General features: G+C 39.6%; 1 protein-coding gene across 4 annotated transcripts in view; it reads right to left on the reverse strand.

The window, feature by feature from the left end:
- The window catches only part of WDPCP (WD repeat containing planar cell polarity effector), a 293,475-nt gene that overhangs the window by 240,104 nt on the left and 33,347 nt on the right, over positions 1-20,024 (reverse strand). Inside the window, exon 1 of one of the 4 annotated variants that reach the window (XM_027555617.1) lies at positions 1,906-2,013. The exons of the other annotated variants lie outside the window; for them this stretch is intronic. Coding sequence (XP_027411418.1) covers positions 1,906-1,965 — 60 coding nt within the window. The 5' untranslated portion in view covers positions 1,966-2,013. Of the gene's footprint in view, positions 1-1,905; positions 2,014-20,024 lie in introns of those variants that run through there. 4 annotated transcript variants of the gene reach the window in all.

Here is a 20,024-nt window from a genome sequence, read left to right on the forward strand (position 1 = left end):
AATTAATAATAAAAAAAAAAAACTAAGAGCTTAAAAGTAAATTCAAAGTAATTTGGAAGAAAAAACAAAATGGCAGAAATTAATTAATTCAGAAACAAAAACGCCATAGAGAAAGTTAAAGTACTTTATATTTCAATAGAAACTAGAAAAAAAATCACTAGCATAAAAAAACATTTTAAAACTACATATTCTTACAAACAGCAATTAGAAAGACAGGCAGATATAAGAACAAATCCATAGTAAATGCTGCTTATCCCCAAGGTTCTGAATTGTTGTTCCAAATGCTAAGGAGGGGAAGTTTGAAATAGGCTGTTAATTATGCAGGGAAGATGCAGACTCTCAGTTCTTCTTTCTGGCATTATCTCCCACTGATCCCCACTCCCCCAAACCAGACCTTTCTGGAGCAACTTTTGAATCCCTGTTCTGTCCTAAACATCTTCAAATACATTTACAAATGCTTTCTCTCCCTTTTTGTCTTCTATAAAACTGGTTTCTCTTACATTCTCCAGTGATGGTCCTTTCTCTCTTTAGCTCATGCCTTCCTAACAGCACTGTTTGTCTCCCATCTTAAGAAGAAAAACAAAAAACTTTTCTCTACCCTCAGTTACCATCACTTTCCATTTTTAAAACCAACTCTTGAATGAGTTTTCTCCACATCCTCCATTGTGGTCTCACTCTCAACTCCTACACTCTGACTTCTATCTCCATCCTCTATGAAACCTGCTTTCTCTAGAGTCACAGTACCTCCCTGCTCCTAAAGTTAACGGACCTCTTGCAGGCCTTATCTTACTTAAGATCTCTCCTACTATCTGACACCATTAACCATATCCCTCTTTAGTCAAGATTCTCTTCCCCACTCTCTCCAAATAGCTTACTTCCTAGCTCTCTGACCACTCTTCCTTAAGCATCATTTTTTTTTTCTGCTTCTACCAGAATTCTGACCTGCGTTCTGTTTTCTTCTCACTTTATATAAACCCCTAGGTGATCTTACCTTCTACCATAGTTTCCCTTTCCATTTACAAAATTAAATCTCAAGCACATAACCACAGGATGGTTTTGCCGTCTCTTCTCCAACTATTCAAATTCCTTAAATGAGAATTTCTGCATATCATGTTGTCAATCATGGACCAAAATTGAAGCCCTCATCATTACCAAGCAAACCTGTCCATCTTCTTGTGGTTCCAGTTTCAGTAAATGATATTTCCATTCACTTAACTGATCAAGGCAGAAACTTACATATTCTTTCATATTTTCTTGCTGCTCACATCTAATCAATTACTATCCACTAAATTCTACTTTTGGCTTTCCTTGTGGCTCAGCTGGTAAAGAACCTGCCTGCAATGCAGAAGACCTGGGTTCAACCCCTGGGTTGGGAAGATCCCCTATAGAAGGGAAAGGCTACCCACTCTAGTATTCTGGCCCAGAGAATTCCATGGGCCATAGATCATGCGGTCACAAAGAGTGAGACAGGACTGAGTGACTTTCACTTTTCTTCAAATTCTACTTTATAAATATCTTTCAAAATTATCTAAATCTCTCCTTTAAAATACCAACATCTATCCTAAGATTTCAAAAACCAACACTCTAAAATTCATTATTTCTTAAAAATAATATAAACTTTTTCTACTTTCAAAAGAAAAATTAGGTTAGCTTTCTTTTTTTTTTAATCCATCTGTATACACTTAACTATGCTTAACTACATCCATATGTAAAAAAGGAAAAAAAAAAACCCTCCCTCTACTTCCAACTAATTTCTTCTACTCCCAATTAAATAAATTCATCCATTCTTTCAATTCATTCATTCAATCAAGATTTCTTGAACACCTGAAGTATTCCAGCCACTGTGCTAGTAAATGAAAGACAGGCAGTTTGCCCCCAAAGAATTATACAGATTTCTACACTTACCATTAATTTAGGGGGAAAAAAAAAGTTTCGCATAGGAAAGGTCAATCCAAAAGATCCCATTCCTTCAAATGAAAGACTTTCAGATGTCAGATCAAGGGTGTCCTTAATGTACTGCAAGTATAAAAGAAAACACGTGATCTCACCATTAAAAATAGCCCTAAGTAATAAGGACAACAGCTAAGTAGAATGCACACTGCCACATGACTTTAACCCAAGTCCCTGTGGGATGCACAGGCTCAAGCCACAGAACAAAACTTCAGAACAACACATGAAATCAGACTCCTTGAAATACCCTTACTACCAGTATCAGCAGGACTGCCACCTATGAGCCCTCAAAACCTAGTCTGCCAGACTTTTTGTATTTTCCTCTGAGGGGTCTTCATACTTCAGAAATACCTGGTTCTAAAAGTTAAGCTTTCGTATTTTAATTGTCTTCCATCTCAGAAGGGCCCTGTTCAAACAAAGACCCATCCTCATCTTAGCCAGCCAGCTCAAGCAATCAAGTGAGATACATGAATGCACCTTAGTGGCAGGCCTTATAACTACTCAGGGTGCAAGTGAGTCCATGCCTTCCAAAAGGAGTTATGACTACAATGATTCTCAACTGAGGAGGTAGAGAGGAATTCAGATTCACCCAAGAAGCTTTGTCAAAATAGGCCTTAAAGATTACAGTATGAAATATGCATTGATCATTGGACCCAGCAATCCTCTTCTAATAAGTGAAGAGGTGAGTGAATTCCGGGAGTTGGTGATGGACAGGGAGGCCTGGCGTGCTGCGATTCATGGGATCGCAAAGAGTTGGACATGACTGAGCTACTCAACTGAACTGAACTGAAGTATCTCTATAAACTTGTACAGACTTTGAGAATAGAGTGATTAGTGAAAAAAGCAGAGTATATAGCATCTTGTTATTTATCTAAGAAAGAGATACACACACATGAATGATTTTTTTAATGGAAGGATAAACCAAAAAATAATTTTTAAAAAACGGTGAGACAGGCTAAGCTAGAGTGGAAAGAAATGAGCTAGATTTCTCTAAATGTATCTCACTTCATAGGTTTGATTTGGAAATCATGCAATGGTTTATAAAATTATAAAATTAAATTAAAATGAAGGGGAAAAGCTATCCCCTAAAACCAAAAACGGAAGTTCAGTCACCCCAAGAACTACTTCAGATCAGATCAGATCAGTCACTCAGTCGTGTCCGACTCTTTGCAACCCCATGAATCACAGCACGCCAGGCCTCCCTGTCCATCACCAACTCCCGGAATTCACTCAGACTAACGTCCATCGAGTCAGTGATGCCATCCAGCCATCTCATCCTCTGTCGTCCCCTTCTCCTCCTGTCCCCAATCCCTCCCAGCATCAGAGTCTTCTCCAATGAGTCAACTCTTCGCATGTGGTGGCCAAAGTACTGGAGTTTCAGCTTCAGCATCATTCCTTCCAAAGAAATCCCAGGGCTGATCTCCTTCAGAATGGACTGGTTGGATCTCCTTGCAGTCCAAGGGACTCTCAAGAGTCTTCTCCAACACCACAGTTCAAAAGCATCAATTCTTCGGCGCTCAGCCTTCTTCACAGTCCAACTCTCACATCCATACATGACCACAGGAAAAACCATAGTCTTGACTAGATGAACCTTTGTTGGCAAAGTAATGTCTCTGCTTTTGAATATACTATCTAGGTTGGTGATAACTTTCCTTCCAAGGAGTAAGCGTCTTTTAATTTCATGGCTGCAGTCACCATCTGTAGTGATTTTTGAGCCCCAAAAAATAAAGTCTGACACTGTTTCCACTGTTTGCCCATCTATTTCCCATGAAGTGGTGGGACCGGATGCCATGATCTTCGTTTTCTGAATGTTGAGCTTTAAGCCAACTTTTTCACTCTCCACTTTCACTTTCATCAAGAGGCTTTTGAGTTCCTCTTCACTTTCTGCCATAAGGGTGGTGTCATCTGCATATCTGAGGTTATTGATATTTCTCCCAGCAATCTTGATTCCAGCTTGTGTTTCTTCCAGTCCAGCATTTCTCATGATGTACTCTGCATAGAAGTTAAATAAACAGGGTGGCAATATACAGCCTTGACGTCCTCCTTTTCCTATTTGGAATCAGTCTGTTGTTCCATGTCCAGTTCTAACTGTTGCTTCCTGACCTGCATACAAATTTCTCAAGAGGCAGGTCAGGTGGTCTGGTATTCTCATCTCTTTCAGAATTTTCCACAGTTTATTGTGATCCACACAGTAAAAGGCTTTGGCATAGTCAATAAAGCAGAAATAGATGTTTTTCTGGAACTCTCTTGCTTTTTCCATGATCCAGCAGATGTTGGCAATTTGATCTCTGGTTCCTCTGCCTTTTCTAAAACCAGCTTAAACATTAGGAAGTTCACAGTTCACATTTTGCTGAAGCCTGGCTTGGAGTATTTTGAGCATTACTTTACTAGCGTGTGAGATGAGTGCAATTGTGCAGTACTTTGAGCATTCTTTGGCATTGCCTTTGTTTGGGATTGGAACGAAAACTGACCTTTTCCAGTCCTGTGGCCACTGCTGAGTTTTCCAAATTTGCTGGCATATTGAGTGCAGCACTTTCACAGCATCATCTTTCAGGATTTGGAATAGCTCATCTGGAATTCCATCACCTCCACTAGCTTTGTTTGTAGTGATGCTTTCTAAGGCCCACCTGACTTCACATTCCAGGACATCTGGCTCTAGGTCAGTGATCACACCATCGTGATTATCAGGGTCATGAAGATCTTTTCTGTACAGTTCTTCTGTGTATTCTTGCCATCTCTTCTTTTTTTAATTTTATTTTATTTTTAAACTTTACAATATTGTATTAGTTTTGTCAAATATCGAAATGAATCCACCACAGGTATACATGTGTTCCCCATCCTGAACCCTCCTCCCTCCTCCCTCCCCATACCATCCCTCTGGGTCGTCCCAGTGCACCAGCTCCAAGCATCCACTATCGTGCATCGAACCTGGACTGGCGACTCGTTTCATACATGATATTATACATGTTTCAATGCCATTCTCCCAAATCCTCCCACCCTCTCCCTCTCCCACAGAGTCCATAAGACTGATCTATACATCAGTGTCTCTTTTGCTGTCTTGTATAGGGTTATTGTTACCATCTTTCTAAAGTCCATATATATGCGTTAGTATACTGTATTGGTGTTTTTCTTTCTGGCTTACTTCACTCTCTTCTTAATATCTTCTGCTTCTGTTAGGTCCATACCATGAAATGTTCCTTTGGTATCTCTGATTTTCTTGAAGAGATCCCTAGTCTTTCCCATTCTGTTGTTTTCCTCTATTTCTTTGCACTGATCACTGAAGAAGGCTTTCTTATCTCTTCTTGCTATTCTTTGGAACTCAGCATTCAGATTCTTATATCTTTCCTTTTCTTATTTGCTTTTCACTTCTCTTCTTTTCACAGCTATTTGTAAGGCCTCCCCAGAGAGCCATTTTGCTTTTTTGCATTTCTTTTCCATGGGAATGGTCTTGATCCCTGTCTCCTGTACACTGTCACGAACCTCATTCCATAGTTCATTAGGCACTCTATCTATCAGATCTAGGCCCTTAAATCTATTTCTCACTTTCACTGTACAATCATAAGGGATTTGATTTAGGCCATACCTGAATGGTCTAGTGGTTTTCCCTACTTTCTTCAATTTAAGTCTGAATTTGGCAATAAGGAGTTCATGGTCTGAGCCACAGTCAGCTCCTGGTCTTGTTTTTGCGGACTGTATAGAGTTTCTCCATCTTCGGCTGCAAAGAATATAATCAATCTGATTTCGGTGTTGACCATCTGGTGATGTCCGTGTTGAGAGTCTTCTCATGTGTTGTTGGAAGAGGGTGTTTGGTATGAGCAGTGCATTTTCTTGGCAAAACTCTATCAGGCCTAGAGGAGCTATCCCACGTTCAAGGTCAGGAAGGGCGGCGGTGAGGAGATAACCCTTGTCCAAGGTAAGGAGCAACGGCTGCGCTTTGCTGGAGCAGCCATGAAGAGATATCCCACGTCCAAGGTAAGAGAAACCCAAGTAAGACAGTAGGTGTTGCAAGAGGGCATCAGAGGGCAGACACACTGAAACCATACTCACAGAAAACTAGTCAATCTAATCACACTAGGAGCACAGCCTTGTCTAACTCAATGAAACTAAGCCATGCCCGTGGGGCAACCCAAGACGGGCAGGTCATGGTGGAGAGATTTGACAGAATGTGGTCCACTGGAGAAGGGAATGGCAAACCACTTCAGTAGTCTTGCCTTGAGAACCCCATGAACAGTATGAAAAGGCAAAATGATAGGATACTGAAAGAGAAACTCCCCAGGTCAATAGGTGCCCAGTATGCTACTGGAGATCAGTGGAGAAATAACTCCAGAAAGAATGAAGGGATGGAGCCAAAGCAAAAAGAATATCCAGCTGTGGATATGACTGGTGATAGAAGCAAGGTCCGATGCTGTAAAGAGCAATATTGCATAGGAACCTGGAATGTCAGGTCCATGAATCAAGGCAAATTAGAAGTGGTCAAACAGGAGATGGCAAGAGTGAATGTTGACGTTCTAGGAATCAGCAACTGAAATGGACTGGAATGAGTGAATTTAACTCAGATGACCATTATATCTACTACTGTGGGCAGGAATCCCTCAGAAGAAATGGAATGGCCATCATGGTCAACAAGAGAGTCTGAAATGCAGTACTTGGATACAATCTCAAAAACGACAGAATGAGCTCTGTTCGTTTCCAAGGCAAACCATTCAATATCACAGTAATCCAAGTCTATGCCCCAACCAGTAACGCTGAAGAAGCTGAAGTTGAACGGTTCTATGAAGACCCACAAGACCTTTTAGAACTAGCACCCAAAAAAGATGTCCTTTTCATTACAGGGGACTGGAATGCAAAAGTAGGAAGTCAAGAAACACCTGGAGTAACAGGCAAATTTGGCCTTGGAATACGGAATGAAGGAGGGCAAAGAACTACTTCAAATGACTTTAAATACAACAGTTTACTATTCATCCCTAATGGAATACCCAAAGGGAGAGAAATGGGTGGAATGCCAAGAAATTAGTTTTTGATCATCATTATCACTACTAGTGATATTATTATACTAAAACCTTATCTGTTTAAGTGCAAGATTAAATAATTTATGTTGATATCACCTAGAACCAAAATTTTTAATAAAATCAAAGGAAAAACCCTGTGTAACTGAATCTGAATCACAATAATTAGTATGAACTTATGTATTTTCTCTGCAAAAGAAATACATATTTACTATCCGTATCCACTAAGAAGGCCCAGATCAATAATGGGCACTTCTGTTGTGCAAATTGTGCCTTCTATATACATTTCCCACAAAAATAATGGAGTTCCTTGGAGAAGAGGCAGGTTTCAGACCTAGAATAGGAAATTTATAAGATGAGCTTCATATACCTTGTCATACTGAAAATACAAAGAATCTTTCAAAGATGAGTGGGATTGTATCAAAAGGATCCAGGAGGCAATCTGAAGAGACTAACATTTTGGAAAACAGTTGGATTATCTTCTAAAACTCAACATCCACATCCAATATGGCCCAGAATTTCTACTTACAGGTATGTGCTATGCTGTGCTTAGTCACTCAGTCAGGTCCAACTCTTTGTGACGCCATGTACTGTAGCTTGCTAGGCTCATTAGTCCATGGGGATTCTCCGAGCAAGTATACTAGAGTGGGTTGCCATGCCCTCCTCCAGGGGATCTTCCCAACCTAGAGACTGAACCCAGGTCTCCCACATTACAGGTGCATTCTTTACCATCTGAGCCACGAGGGAAGCCCAAGAATACTGGAGTGGGTAGCCTATTCCTTCTCCAGGGGATCTTTCTGACCCAGAAATCAAACAGTGATCTCCTGCACTGTGGGCAGATTCTTTACCAGCTGAGCAACCAGGTATACATTACTCCAAACATGTACAAGAGAAGAAATGTGTTAAGAATGTGTACTTGCTTGTACTCACTTGATTGCTTCAGAATACCAAAAACCTGAAAACAAAAACCCAAAGGCCTGTCAGCAGGAGAGCAGAGGACAAATCATGCAATACTCAAAAGAGAATACTATACAGCAGCTGAAACCAACAAAGCACAGTGGCACGCAGCAGTATGAATGAACCTTACCAGTATAACATGAAGATGTGGGCAGCTGCCAAAGTTACTGGGGTTTTTTTGCCCAACATTGAATTTAGAGATGTTCATTACAAAAATAATCAATAGTAGAAAGAGGAAAAAAGATGATTCTCATGCTAAAAGTTTTAGATGTTGTAAAAATCTGGTCAAAAACATTAACTATTATAATGAAAATGAATATTTTTCACACCAATCTTAGGTAACATTAAAGAAATTAAGGCCCAAAGTATTTTAAAAGCAAAATGCTGCTTTAATGTTTTCATTCCCTAAAACCAAATACACACATGTGAATTATCTGTTCAAATATATGGCACCCATTTGAAGTAACAAATATTTTTTTACAATCTTCTAGATTTCTAGAAGATTTCTAGAAGAAGATTTCTTCTAGATTTATCTTTTTAAACTAATGTCCAGTATATTTTCTTTCTTTCTTAATTCTTGTCATCCTGCTGCTGCTACTAAGTCGCTTCAGTCGTGTCCAACTCTGTGCGACCCCATAGACGGCAGCCCACCAGGCTCCCCCATCCCTGGGATTCCCCAGACAAGAACACTGGAGTGGGTTTCCATGTCCTTCTCCAATGCATGAAAGTGAAAAGTGCAAGTGAAGTCGCTCAGTCATCTCTGACTCTTCGCGACCCCGTGGACTGCAGCCCACCAGGCTCCCCCATCCATGGGATTTTCCAGGCGAGAGTACTGGAGTGGGGTGCCATTGCCTTCTCCGTGTCATCCTAGTATACGTCTAAGAATGAGCACTTTATTTTCTTTAAAATATTTTATATTTTGTACTCTATTAAAAAGACAAGTACTGTATTATATTATCTAAATAAAATTATAAAAATTTCTTCCAGTGATACCATATTTAATATGTGACTATTTGCGCATTCTCAAAGTGAAGGAGGCAGTGGCGGCAGGCAGAGGCCGAGAGGAGACACCCCACATCCAAGGTCAGTAGAGGCGGTCGTGAGGAGATACCCCACGTCCAAGGTAAGGAGCAGCAGCTGCACTTTGCTGAAGCAGCTGTGAAGAGATACTCCACGTCCAAGGTAAGAGAAACCCCAATAAGATGGTAGGTGCTGAGAGAGGGCATCAGAGGGCAGACAGACTGAAACCACAATCACAGAAAACTAACCAATCTAATCACAAGGACCACAGCCTTGTCTAACTCAATGAAATGAGCCATGCTGTGTAGGGTCACCAAGACAGACGGTCATGGTGGAGAGTTGGGACAAAATGTGGTCCACTGGAGAAGGGAATGGCAAACCAATTCACTATTCTTGCCTTGAGCACCCCATGAGCAGTATGAAAAGGCAAAAAGATAGAACACTGAAAGATGAACTCCCTAGGTCGGTAGGCGCCTCATAGGCTACTGGGGATCAGTGGAGAAATAACTCCAGAAAGAATGAATAGATGGAGCCAAAGGAAAAACAACACCCAGTTGTTGGATGTGACTGGTGATAGAAGCAAGGTCTGATGCTGTAAAGATCAATATTGCATAGGAACCTGGAATGTCAGGTCCATGAATCAAGGCAAATTGGAAATGGTCAAACAGGAGATGGCAAGAGTGAATGTCGACATTCTAGAAATCAGTGAACTAAAACGGACTAGAATGGGTGAATTTACCTCAGATGACCATTATATCTACTACTGCGGGCAGAAATCCCTCAAAAGAAATGGAGTAGCCATCATAATCAACAAGAGTCCAAAATGCAGTACTTGGATGTAATCTCAAAAACAACAGAATGATCTCTGTTCGTTTCCAAGGCAAACCGTTCAATATCACGGTAATCCAAGTCTATGCCCTGACCAGTAATGCTGAAGAAGCTGAAGCTGAATGGTTCTATGAAGACCTACAAGACGTTTTAGAACTAACACCCAAAAAAGATGTCCTGTTCATTATAGGGGACTGGAATGCAAAAGTAGGAAGTCGAGAAATACCTAGAGTAACAGGCAAATTTGGCCTTGGAGTACAGAATGAAGCAGGACAAAGGCTAATAGTGTTTTGCCAAGAGAACGCACTGGAGTTTTGCCAAGAGAACACACTGGTCATAGCAAACACCCTCTTCCAACAACACAAGAGAAGACTCTACACATGGACATCACCAGATGGCCAACATGGAAATCAGATTGATTAAATTCTTTGCAGCCAAAGATGGAGACACTCTATACAGTCAGGAAAAACAAGACCGGGAGCTGACTGTGGTTCAGATCATGAACTCCTTATTGCCAAATTCATATGTAAACTGAAGAAAGCAGGGAACACCACTAGACCATTCAGGTATGACCTAAATCAAATCCCTTACTATTATAAAGTGGAAGTGAGAAATAGATTGAACGGATTAGATCTGACAGAGTGTCTGATGAACTATGAACAAAGGTTTGTGACACTCTAGAGGAGACAGGGAGTAAGACCATCCCCAAGAAAAAGAAATGCAAATAAGCAAAATGGCTGTCTGAGGAGGCCTTACAAATAGCTGTGAAAAGACAAGAAGTGAAAAGCAAAGGAAAAAAGGAAAGATACACCCATTTGAGTGCAGAGTTCCAAAGGATAGCAAGGAGAAATAAGAAAGCCTTCCCCAGTGACCAGTGCAAAGAAATAGAGGAAAACAGTAGAATGGGAAAGACTAGAGATTTCTTCAAGAAAATTAGAGATACCAAGGGAACATTTCATGCAAAGATGGGCTCAATAAAGGACAGAAATGGTATGGACCTAACAGAATAGAAGATATTAAGAAGAGGTAGCAAGAATACACAGAAGAACTATACAAAAAAGATCTTCACGACCCAGATAATCATGATGGTGTGATCATTCACACTCACCTAGAGACAGGCATCCTGGAATGTGAAGTCAAGTGGGCCTTAGGAAGCATCACTACGCACAAAGCTGGTGGAGGTGATGGAATTCCAGTTGAGCTATTTAGAATCCTAAAAGATGATGCTGGGAAAGTGCTGCACTCAATATGCCAGAAAATGTGGAAAAGTCAGCAGTGGCCACAGGACTGGAAAAGGTCAATGTTCATTCCAATCCCAAAGAAAGGCAATGCCAAAGAATGCTCAAACTACCGCACAATTGCACTCATCTCACATGCTAGTAAGTAATGCTCAAAATTCTCCAAGCCAGGCTTCAGCAATATGTGAACCGTGAACTTCCTGATGTTCAAGCTGGTTTTAGAAAAGGCAGAGGAACCAGAGATCAAATTGCCAACATCTGCTGGATCATGGAAAAAGCAAGAGAGTTCCAGAAAAACACCTATTTCTGCTTTATTGACTATACCAAAGCCTTTGACTGTGTGGATCACAATAAACTGTGGAAAATTCTGAAAGAGATGAGAATACCAGACCACCTGACCTGCCTCTTGAGAAATTTGTATGCAGGTCAGGAAGCAACGGTTAGAACTGGACATGGAACAATAGACTTGTCCCAAATAGGAAAAGGAGGACGTCAAGGCTGTATATTGTCACCCTGCTTATTCAACTTATATGCAGAGTACATCATGAGAAATGCTAGGTTGGAGGAAGCACAAGCTGGAATCAAGATTGTCAGGAGAAATATCAATAACTTCAGATATGCAGATGACACCACCCTTATGGCAGAAAGCAAAGAAGAACTAAAGAGCCTCTCGATGAAAGTGAAAGAGAAGAGTGAAAAAGTTGGCTTAAAGCTCAACATTCAGAAAACGAAGATCATGGCATCCGGTCCCACCACTTCATGGCAAATAGATGGGGAAACAGTGGAAACAGTGGCTGACTTTATTTTGGGGGGCTCCAAAATCACTGCAGATGGTGATTGCAGCCATGAAATTAAAAGACACTTACTCCTTGGAAGGAACGTCATGACCAATCAGACACCACGTTAAAAAGCAGAGACATTACTTTGCCAACAAAGGTCTGTCTAGGCAAGGCTATGGTTTTTCCAGTAGTCATGTATGGACGTGAGAGTTGGGCTATAAAGAAAACTGAGCACTGAAGAATTGATGCTTTTGAACTGTGGTGTTGGAGAAGACTCTTGAGAGTCCCTTGGACTGCAAGGAGATCCAACCAGTCCATCCTAAAGGAAATCAGTCCTGAATATTCACTGGAAGGACTGATGTTCAAGCTGAAACTCCAATACTTCGGCCACCTGGTGCTAAGAGCTGACTCATTTGAAAAGACCCTGATGCTCGGAAAGATTGAGGGCAGGAGGAGAAGGGGACGTCAGAGGATCAGATGGTTGGATGGCATCACTGACTCAATGGACATGAGTTTGAGTAAACTCTAGGAGCTGGTGATGGACAGGGAGGCCTGGCATGCTGCAGTCCATGGGGTTGCAAAGAGTCGAACACGACTGAGCAACTGAACTAACTAATGTACATTAAAAGCAATTCAATAACAACAAAAAACAGCTAGATGATCTTTAGAAGATTATGAGGTATAAATATAGTATGTCTTCTTTGGGTGTTCACCAAATTAGTTGAGAAGACAGAAAGTATAGACACAAACAGTACAACAAAAATACAGAGGATTTAATAGGAAATATATGATTAAATGTCAAAGAAAAGGTTTCAATAAATGAGCTATAAAATTTAACATGAGAATTCACCGTAGAACAATAATGATTAGAAATAACTTCAAGGAAGAAATGGAACTAACAAAATATTTTTCAGATGAGTAACGAACATTCAGAAAACAGAGGTCAGAAAAATCACATATAATTAGGGCCAAAGATTTTTCTTTAGAATAAAATAAATAAGAGTGTGTTCTCGAGATGATTTCTACAAGATGATAAAGAGGGAAGTTAGAAAGGTTATCACTAAACTATAGAAGACTGTGAATACCAAACTAAGGGGTATGAAATGAAATTTAACCTGCTTGGATCTAATAGCACTGAAATGAAAGCATTCAACAGTCCTTCACTGATACTTGGGGAAAGAATTAATATTTTAAACGCTTCTGGTTCCCCTAAAACACCAAAGAGGGAAAGGATGGATATAAAAATAAGCTTAATTTAACTTCACCAGCTTTTCCAAACTAATAACAAAATCACAAATGAATAATGTGAACTCTTCAACTGTTAAATTCTATTTATGAAATATGAGACTACTTTTTCTTTTGTTCTCTTCAAAGACTAAGCATTTATTTCAAGGTTGCGGGATGTATTTCCCCCATCTTGGTACATGTCAGAGCCAGTTATTTCTGCAGCTTTGAAGTCACTTCAAGGTCTATCATTTTGTTAGGTCAGGGGATGAATGCCTGGGGTGTTTTGTCCTCATGTATGCTATGTTTCCTTAATGCATTCCTGTTTAGAAATGATTTATGCACTGTATAGTTTATTTTAAGATTTAAGAAAAAAATCAGAAGTCCCATGTCAACCTTCATATATTTAAGGCATAATTTTCCAGTCACCTATTTTGTATAAACACTCAAATTCATTTTTGTATCAATCTGATCATTTTAAATATTTTTTTGGGGGGCCACATGACAAAGCATGTGGGATCTTAGTTCCCCAACCAAGGATGGATAAAACTCACCCCCACTGAAGTCAAAGTGTACAGTGTTGTAACCACTGGACCCCCAGTGAAGTCCCAATCTGATCATTAAAAAAAAAAAAAAAAATTTTTCTGAGTAAATAGAGCATCCAATGTGAACTTGGTAATTGGTAGTCAATTTAGAAGAGAACTTTTTCTTTCAAAAAAAAAACTGTACTGTGAAACAACTTTAATAGAAAAGCTGCATGAAGAGTACAAAGACTCTTATACACCTTCAATCCAGCTTCCCCAATGGTTAACACTTTACCTCATAAAATTTACATTCTTTCAGACACACACATTTTCTCTGAACATTTGAAATTATTAGGTTGGTACCAAAGTAACTACAGTTTTGGACCATGAATTTTAAATCATTATAACTAGGCTCAAACACACCTTTATTGATCAAAATAGGAACTATTACAATCAATACATCTTTGCCAATGAGAAATACACTGGTTTATTCCTGTGGTATAAATAATCCATGCTTTGGGATTTGATGAACTCTTAGAAAGCATTTTTCTGCCTCCTGCTGGTTGTGAAAGTGTTTTCCCTGCAAAAAGTTGTCAAGATGCTTGAAGAAATAGGATTTGGTTGGCAAGAGGTCAGGTGAATATGGCAGACGGGGCCAAACTCCGAGCCCAATTCCCTCAACTTTTGAAGCGCTGGTTGTAGGACGTGCAGTCGGGTACTGTCATGGAGAAGAATTGGGCCCCTTCTGTTGACCACTGCTGGCTGCAGGCACTGCAGTTTTCAGTGCACCTCATCATTTTGCTGAGCACACTTCGTAGATGTAATGGTTTTGCTGGGATTTAGAAAGCTGTAGTGGATCAGATGACCAGCAGACCACCCAACAGTGACTGTGACCCTTTTCTGGTGCAAGTTTGGCTTTGGGAAGTGCTTTGGAGCTTCTTCTCAGTTCAACCACTGCTACTAGGCTGTCACTATTTCTAGGCCCTCTCAGAGATCAAAGCCAGGAAAATACTTGTAGGTATACACTCACATACATACATATATCTTTACATATAGCCCACACCTGGTTCAGTGATTAAAAGAACAGCATTTGTAATTGTAGTCTTAAGATCATCCAGAGAAAAAGGTTTTATTGCATTATAACAGTTCTGACATGACCTCACAAAAAACCCTACTGGAGACAGAACAGGTAATGGAAGAGGGCAAGGAAGATGACCTCCCCTCTCTTGGCCCATTAGTCTGAGAAAGGCTCATACAAGTAACTTTGCTATATAGCAGAAAGCAACACAACACTACAAATAAATTCCAGCAAAATTAAAATAAATAAATAAATGGCATGCACACAAGCGTAATAATGGGTACTATTTGTCTTTTTGAAAAATGGTATAATAGAATAATCACTGCAATGTGGAAATTAAAACATTCTAAAGCACTGCTAAGTAAGATTTATCTTATAGAGTCTTCAAAAAGAAAGGATCAGAAGACACAAAAGGCCACATATTGCAGAATCTCATATACATGAAATGTATAAACTAGACAAAACCATGGAGACAAAAAGACTACTTGCCAAGGGCTGGAAGGAGGGAGAAATGAGAAGCGGCTACTAATGTACATAGGATTTCTTTTGGGGGTGATAAATGATAAAAATGTTCTAAATTAGATAGTGGTGATGGTTGCAAACTATAAGTGTATTAAAACCCACTGAATTATATACTTTAAAAGGGTAAATTTTATGGTATGTGGATTATTATCTCTATAAAAAAGGGAGGCTCAAAAATTCAAGACTTCCTAATGGTACACCAAACGCTAACTTTTATGGATTCTTGTGTTGCCAAACTTCCTGACGCTTTTCCGTACACTGAACTCAGTAACTAACATGTGACAAATAATACTGTCACTTAAATGAAAAGGTGCTCCATCAGAAAAGGTCAACCTTTCTAGAATATAATTGGAATTTTCAATTTTTCACTTCATTAGCTGACAGAAGTTCAGTAATCTTCTTGTAGCATTTGAACAGGTAGGCATGCTTTGGAGTTTCACTGTCAGAATTCTATCTCCTGTGGTTTGGGGAATATTTTATTCAGCAAATCTGCAGTGCATATTTTGAGGACTCTATGTCAACACTGTCTCAATTTTATCCACAATCTCTGGATTGCCGGCATCTCCCAGATCTGGGCTTGTTGTAAACTAAGCCCAGTGTCCCTAACTTTTCACCCAAGTTGTAAATCAATGTCTGTGGGAAGCCTCCTTCTTATAATAGGAAGTGATTTTTTTTTACTGTCATCATGAACTTGATCTCATCTAACAAAAAACACAGTTAACTTTTTCTTCAGTGCTTGCCATCTTCAATCAAAAGGACTAAAAAAAAAATTATTCAAAATTCACAAAGATATGCAATTATAAAATAAATTTGAATAATTAAATTTTCAAAATGATTTATTCCAAAGTCTATACATTTATACTTTTGAAGTCATTAAAGCTTAAAACTGCACTTTTAAGACTTTGCTGCTAGTGCTAAGTCGCTTCAGTCGTGTCCGACTCTGTGAGACCCCATAGACGGCAGCCCACCAGGCTCCCCCGTCCCTGGGATTCTCCAGGCAAGAACACTGGAGTGGGTTGCCATTTCCTTCTCCAATGCATGAAAGTGAAAAGTGAAAGTGAAGTCGCTCAGTTGTGTCCGACTCCTAGCGACCCCATGGATTGCAGCCCATCAGGCCCCTCCGTCCATGGGATTTTCCAGGCAAGAGTACTGGAGTGGGGTGCCATCGTCTTCTCCGACTTTAGGTATACTCTTTTCTTACATAAAATGCTAAATTTAGTCACAGTCATATAGAAACATTTAGTGATTTAGAATATTCAGAAGACCATAACCAACAAAATAACTTGCACCCCCTAAAGACAGAGATGATTTTCTTCCTCCCCGCCAAAAAAACAGTTGTTTGGGAGAATATCAAGCACAAACAAGAAAGGACCACATTAAGGATGACCTAACTGATCAATATTCCAATCCCAAAGAAAGGCAATGCCAAAGAATGCTCAAAATACCGCACAATTGCACTCATCTCACACACTAGTAAAGTACTGCTCAAAGTTCTCAAAGCCAGCCTTCAGCAATACGTGAACCGTGAATTTCCTGATGTTCAAGCTGGTTTTAGAAAAGGCAGAGGAACCAGAGATCAAATTGCCAACATCCGCTGGATCATGGAAAAAGCAAGAGAGTTCCAGAAAAACATCTATTTCTGCTTTGTTGACTATACCAAAGCCTCTGACTGTGTGGATCACAATAAACTGTGGAAAATTCTGAAAGAGATGAGAATACCAGACCACCTGACCTGCCTCTTGAGAAATCTGTATGCAGGTCAGGAAGCAACAGTTAGAACTGGACATGGAACAATAGACTGGTTCCAAATAGGAAAAGGAGGACGTCAAGGCTGTGTATTGTCACCCTGCTTATTTAACTTATATGCAGAGTACATCATGAGAAACACTGGGCTGGAGGAAGCACAAGCTGGAATCAAGATTGTCAGGAAAAATACCAATAACCTCAGATATGCAGAAGACACCACCCTTATGGCAGAAAGTGAAGAGGAACTAAAGAGCCTCTTGATGAGAGTGAAAGAGGAGAGTGAAAAAGTTGGCTTAAAGCTCAACATTCAGAAAACTAAGATCATGGCATCCGGTCCCACCACTTCATGGCAAATAGATGGGGAAACAGTGGAAACAGTGGCTGACTATTTTTTGGTGCTCCAAAATCACTACAGATGATGACTGCAGCCATGAAATTAAAAGACGTTTACTCCTCGGAAGGAAAGTTATGACCAACCTAGACAGCACATTAAAAAGCAGAGACATTACTTTGCCAATAAAGGTCTGTCTAGTCAAGGCTATGGTTTTTCCAGTAGTCATGTATGGACGTGAGAGTTGGGCTATAAAGAAAGCTGAGTGCTGAAGAATTGATGCTTTTGAACTGTGGTGTTGGAGAAGACTCTTGAGAGTCCCTTGGACTGCAAAGAGATCCAATCAGTCCATCCTAAAGGAAATCAGTCCTGGGTGTTCATTGGAAGGAATGATGTTGAAGATGAAACTCCAATATTTTGGCCACCTGATGCAAAGAGCTGACACATTTGAAAAGACCCTGATATTGGGAAAGATTGAAGGTAGGCGCAGAAGGGGACAACAGAGGATGAGATGGTGGATGGCATCACCGACTCAAAGGACATGAGTTTGGGTGGACTCCAGGAGTTGGTGATGGACAGGGAGGCCTGGCGTGCTGCGTTTCATGGGATAGCAAAGAGTAGGACACAACTGAGCGACTGAACTGAACTGAACTAACGGATCAATGAAAGGCATACTGTGATGCTAAAAACTGAGTGAATAATAACTAAAAAAAAAGAAAAAATTTGGACAAATGCCTAAAGATCAGAAAATTTCCATTGAGACACAGAATATTGAAGTGGCAGGACATTAATTAGGCTTAATTAAGGTTTCATTTTCTGAGGAAGTATAATACAAAAGTAAGGAGCACAAGCCCTAAAGTCAGGCATCCTGGGTTCAAATCTTGGTTCTGCTGCTTACTAGCTATGAAACCTTAGATAAATTATTTAACATCACCATGCCTTGGTTTCCTCATGATAAAAAGGAACAATAGTAACTACCCAATTAAGTTGCTGCAATGAACAAATGAATGTAACACAATGTTTGACCCATAGCACTCACTATTATTTATGAGAATCCTGCATTATTTCAGTACCTTTTACAGGCTACTGGTATTTTCAACTCTACCATTTAAAAATGATCTGCTGTCTGAATATCTAATCAGTTACATAAATTTGTAACTCTTTGAAATTTACATTTGGCTATATGGCAGGATACTGAAAACTGCTGACCTCATTCATATTTTAGCAGTACCTCAGCGGTTGTTCTGAGGATAAATATATACATTGTTACTTTCAGTCTACTGAGAGTTAATATTGTACCACTTCATATTAAACGCAAGAATCTTGCAATTGCCTTCTTTCAACATTATGCTTCAATCATTGTATGTATTACATTTACACATGATATAAATATCACAATGGAATGTTGTAATTTTCACCTACACAGTCTTATGTATTTTAAAGAAATTGGGGAAAATAAATATACTTATCATCATTATTTTCCATTTCTGGTCCTCTTCATTCCTCCAAAGATCCAAGTTTCCATTTGGCATCATTTCCCTTCAGCCTGTGGATCTCCCCTTAGCGTTTCTTGTAGTTCAAGTCTGCTGGCAATAAAATCTCATTTTCATTTATGTCATGTTATTCTCTCTTTCCAAGTGTTGACTCCTCAATTTCTTCCCGCTATGGTCATTCTCCAGTGCCTTCAGAGAGCCACAGCGGTTTTGTATTTTGTCCAGAATTTATCATTTTTTTCTGCAGGAAGATTACGAGCTACTTCACTATTACCAGAAGCAGCTCATGTTTTAAGATGCCAGAAAAGTTTTAAACATTGAAAGGATATTCTTGGACATGTGACCATAGGTAAAAGATGGATTACACAACTTCAAAATGATAATATTCATGGCTATCACTATTATTCCATAAACTGATTCATATGGTCTATTAGGTTATAATTCAGCAACCTAAATTATTTCAGCACTGTTATTTTTCCCACATAAAATATGTACACTTCACTTTGATCTTTGTACACTTGATAATGATCGTATACCTAGAGACATAACCCTGTATTTGGTTGTTTCTTTTACTAGTTAGATTTTTGTTTTGGTTCTTATTTGTTTGCTTTATAAACAACAGAAAACAACTCCAGTTAATTTCAGCAGAAAAGAAAATCAGCAGTGCAAGAAAATCAGGTGGTTCACAGAGTCAATGGAAGCCTAGAAAATCAGACTCCAGAGAAACCAAAGGAGACAAGGTATGAAAATGCTATAGAACTCAGGTCCCATAACCCTTCCCCACTCTCCACCCCATACTGCCAAACTCTCAATTATTCCCAAGTCATCTAATCTAATTTAACATCTTGTTTGTGTTGTTTTTAGTCGCTAAGTCATGTCTGATTCTTTGCAACCCTATGGACTGTGGCCCGCCAGTAGGCTCCTTTGTCCATGTACCAGGCAAGAATGTTGGCATGGATTGCCATTCCCTTGTTCAGGGGATCTTCCCAACCTAGGGATCAAACCTTTGTTCCTGCATTGCAGGAGGATTCTTTAATGCTGAGCCATCAGGAAAGCCCTAATTTAACATCTCCCACTCCCTTAGAAGTTGGTGTCTGGTTCACAGTCTAACTGCCTGGGGTGGAAAGGTAGAGCCTACTTCACCACACACTTGGTATTCCCCCAGAATGAGAAAGGATATGCAACTGCAAGTAAGTTCTGATATATTATTATTAATTATAAAATAGAAAGTATAAATGATTGGTAAGGGGTAAAACATCAGAGCAAAATCATACACTATGAGGATTTTGTAAAAGTAATATGCCGTGCTTGGTTCTTTCATGGTTCAG

Source organism: Bos indicus x Bos taurus, chromosome 11 (genome assembly GCF_003369695.1).
Source record: "Bos indicus x Bos taurus breed Angus x Brahman F1 hybrid chromosome 11, Bos_hybrid_MaternalHap_v2.0, whole genome shotgun sequence".
Classification (NCBI taxonomy): domain Eukaryota; kingdom Metazoa; phylum Chordata; class Mammalia; order Artiodactyla; family Bovidae; genus Bos; species Bos indicus x Bos taurus.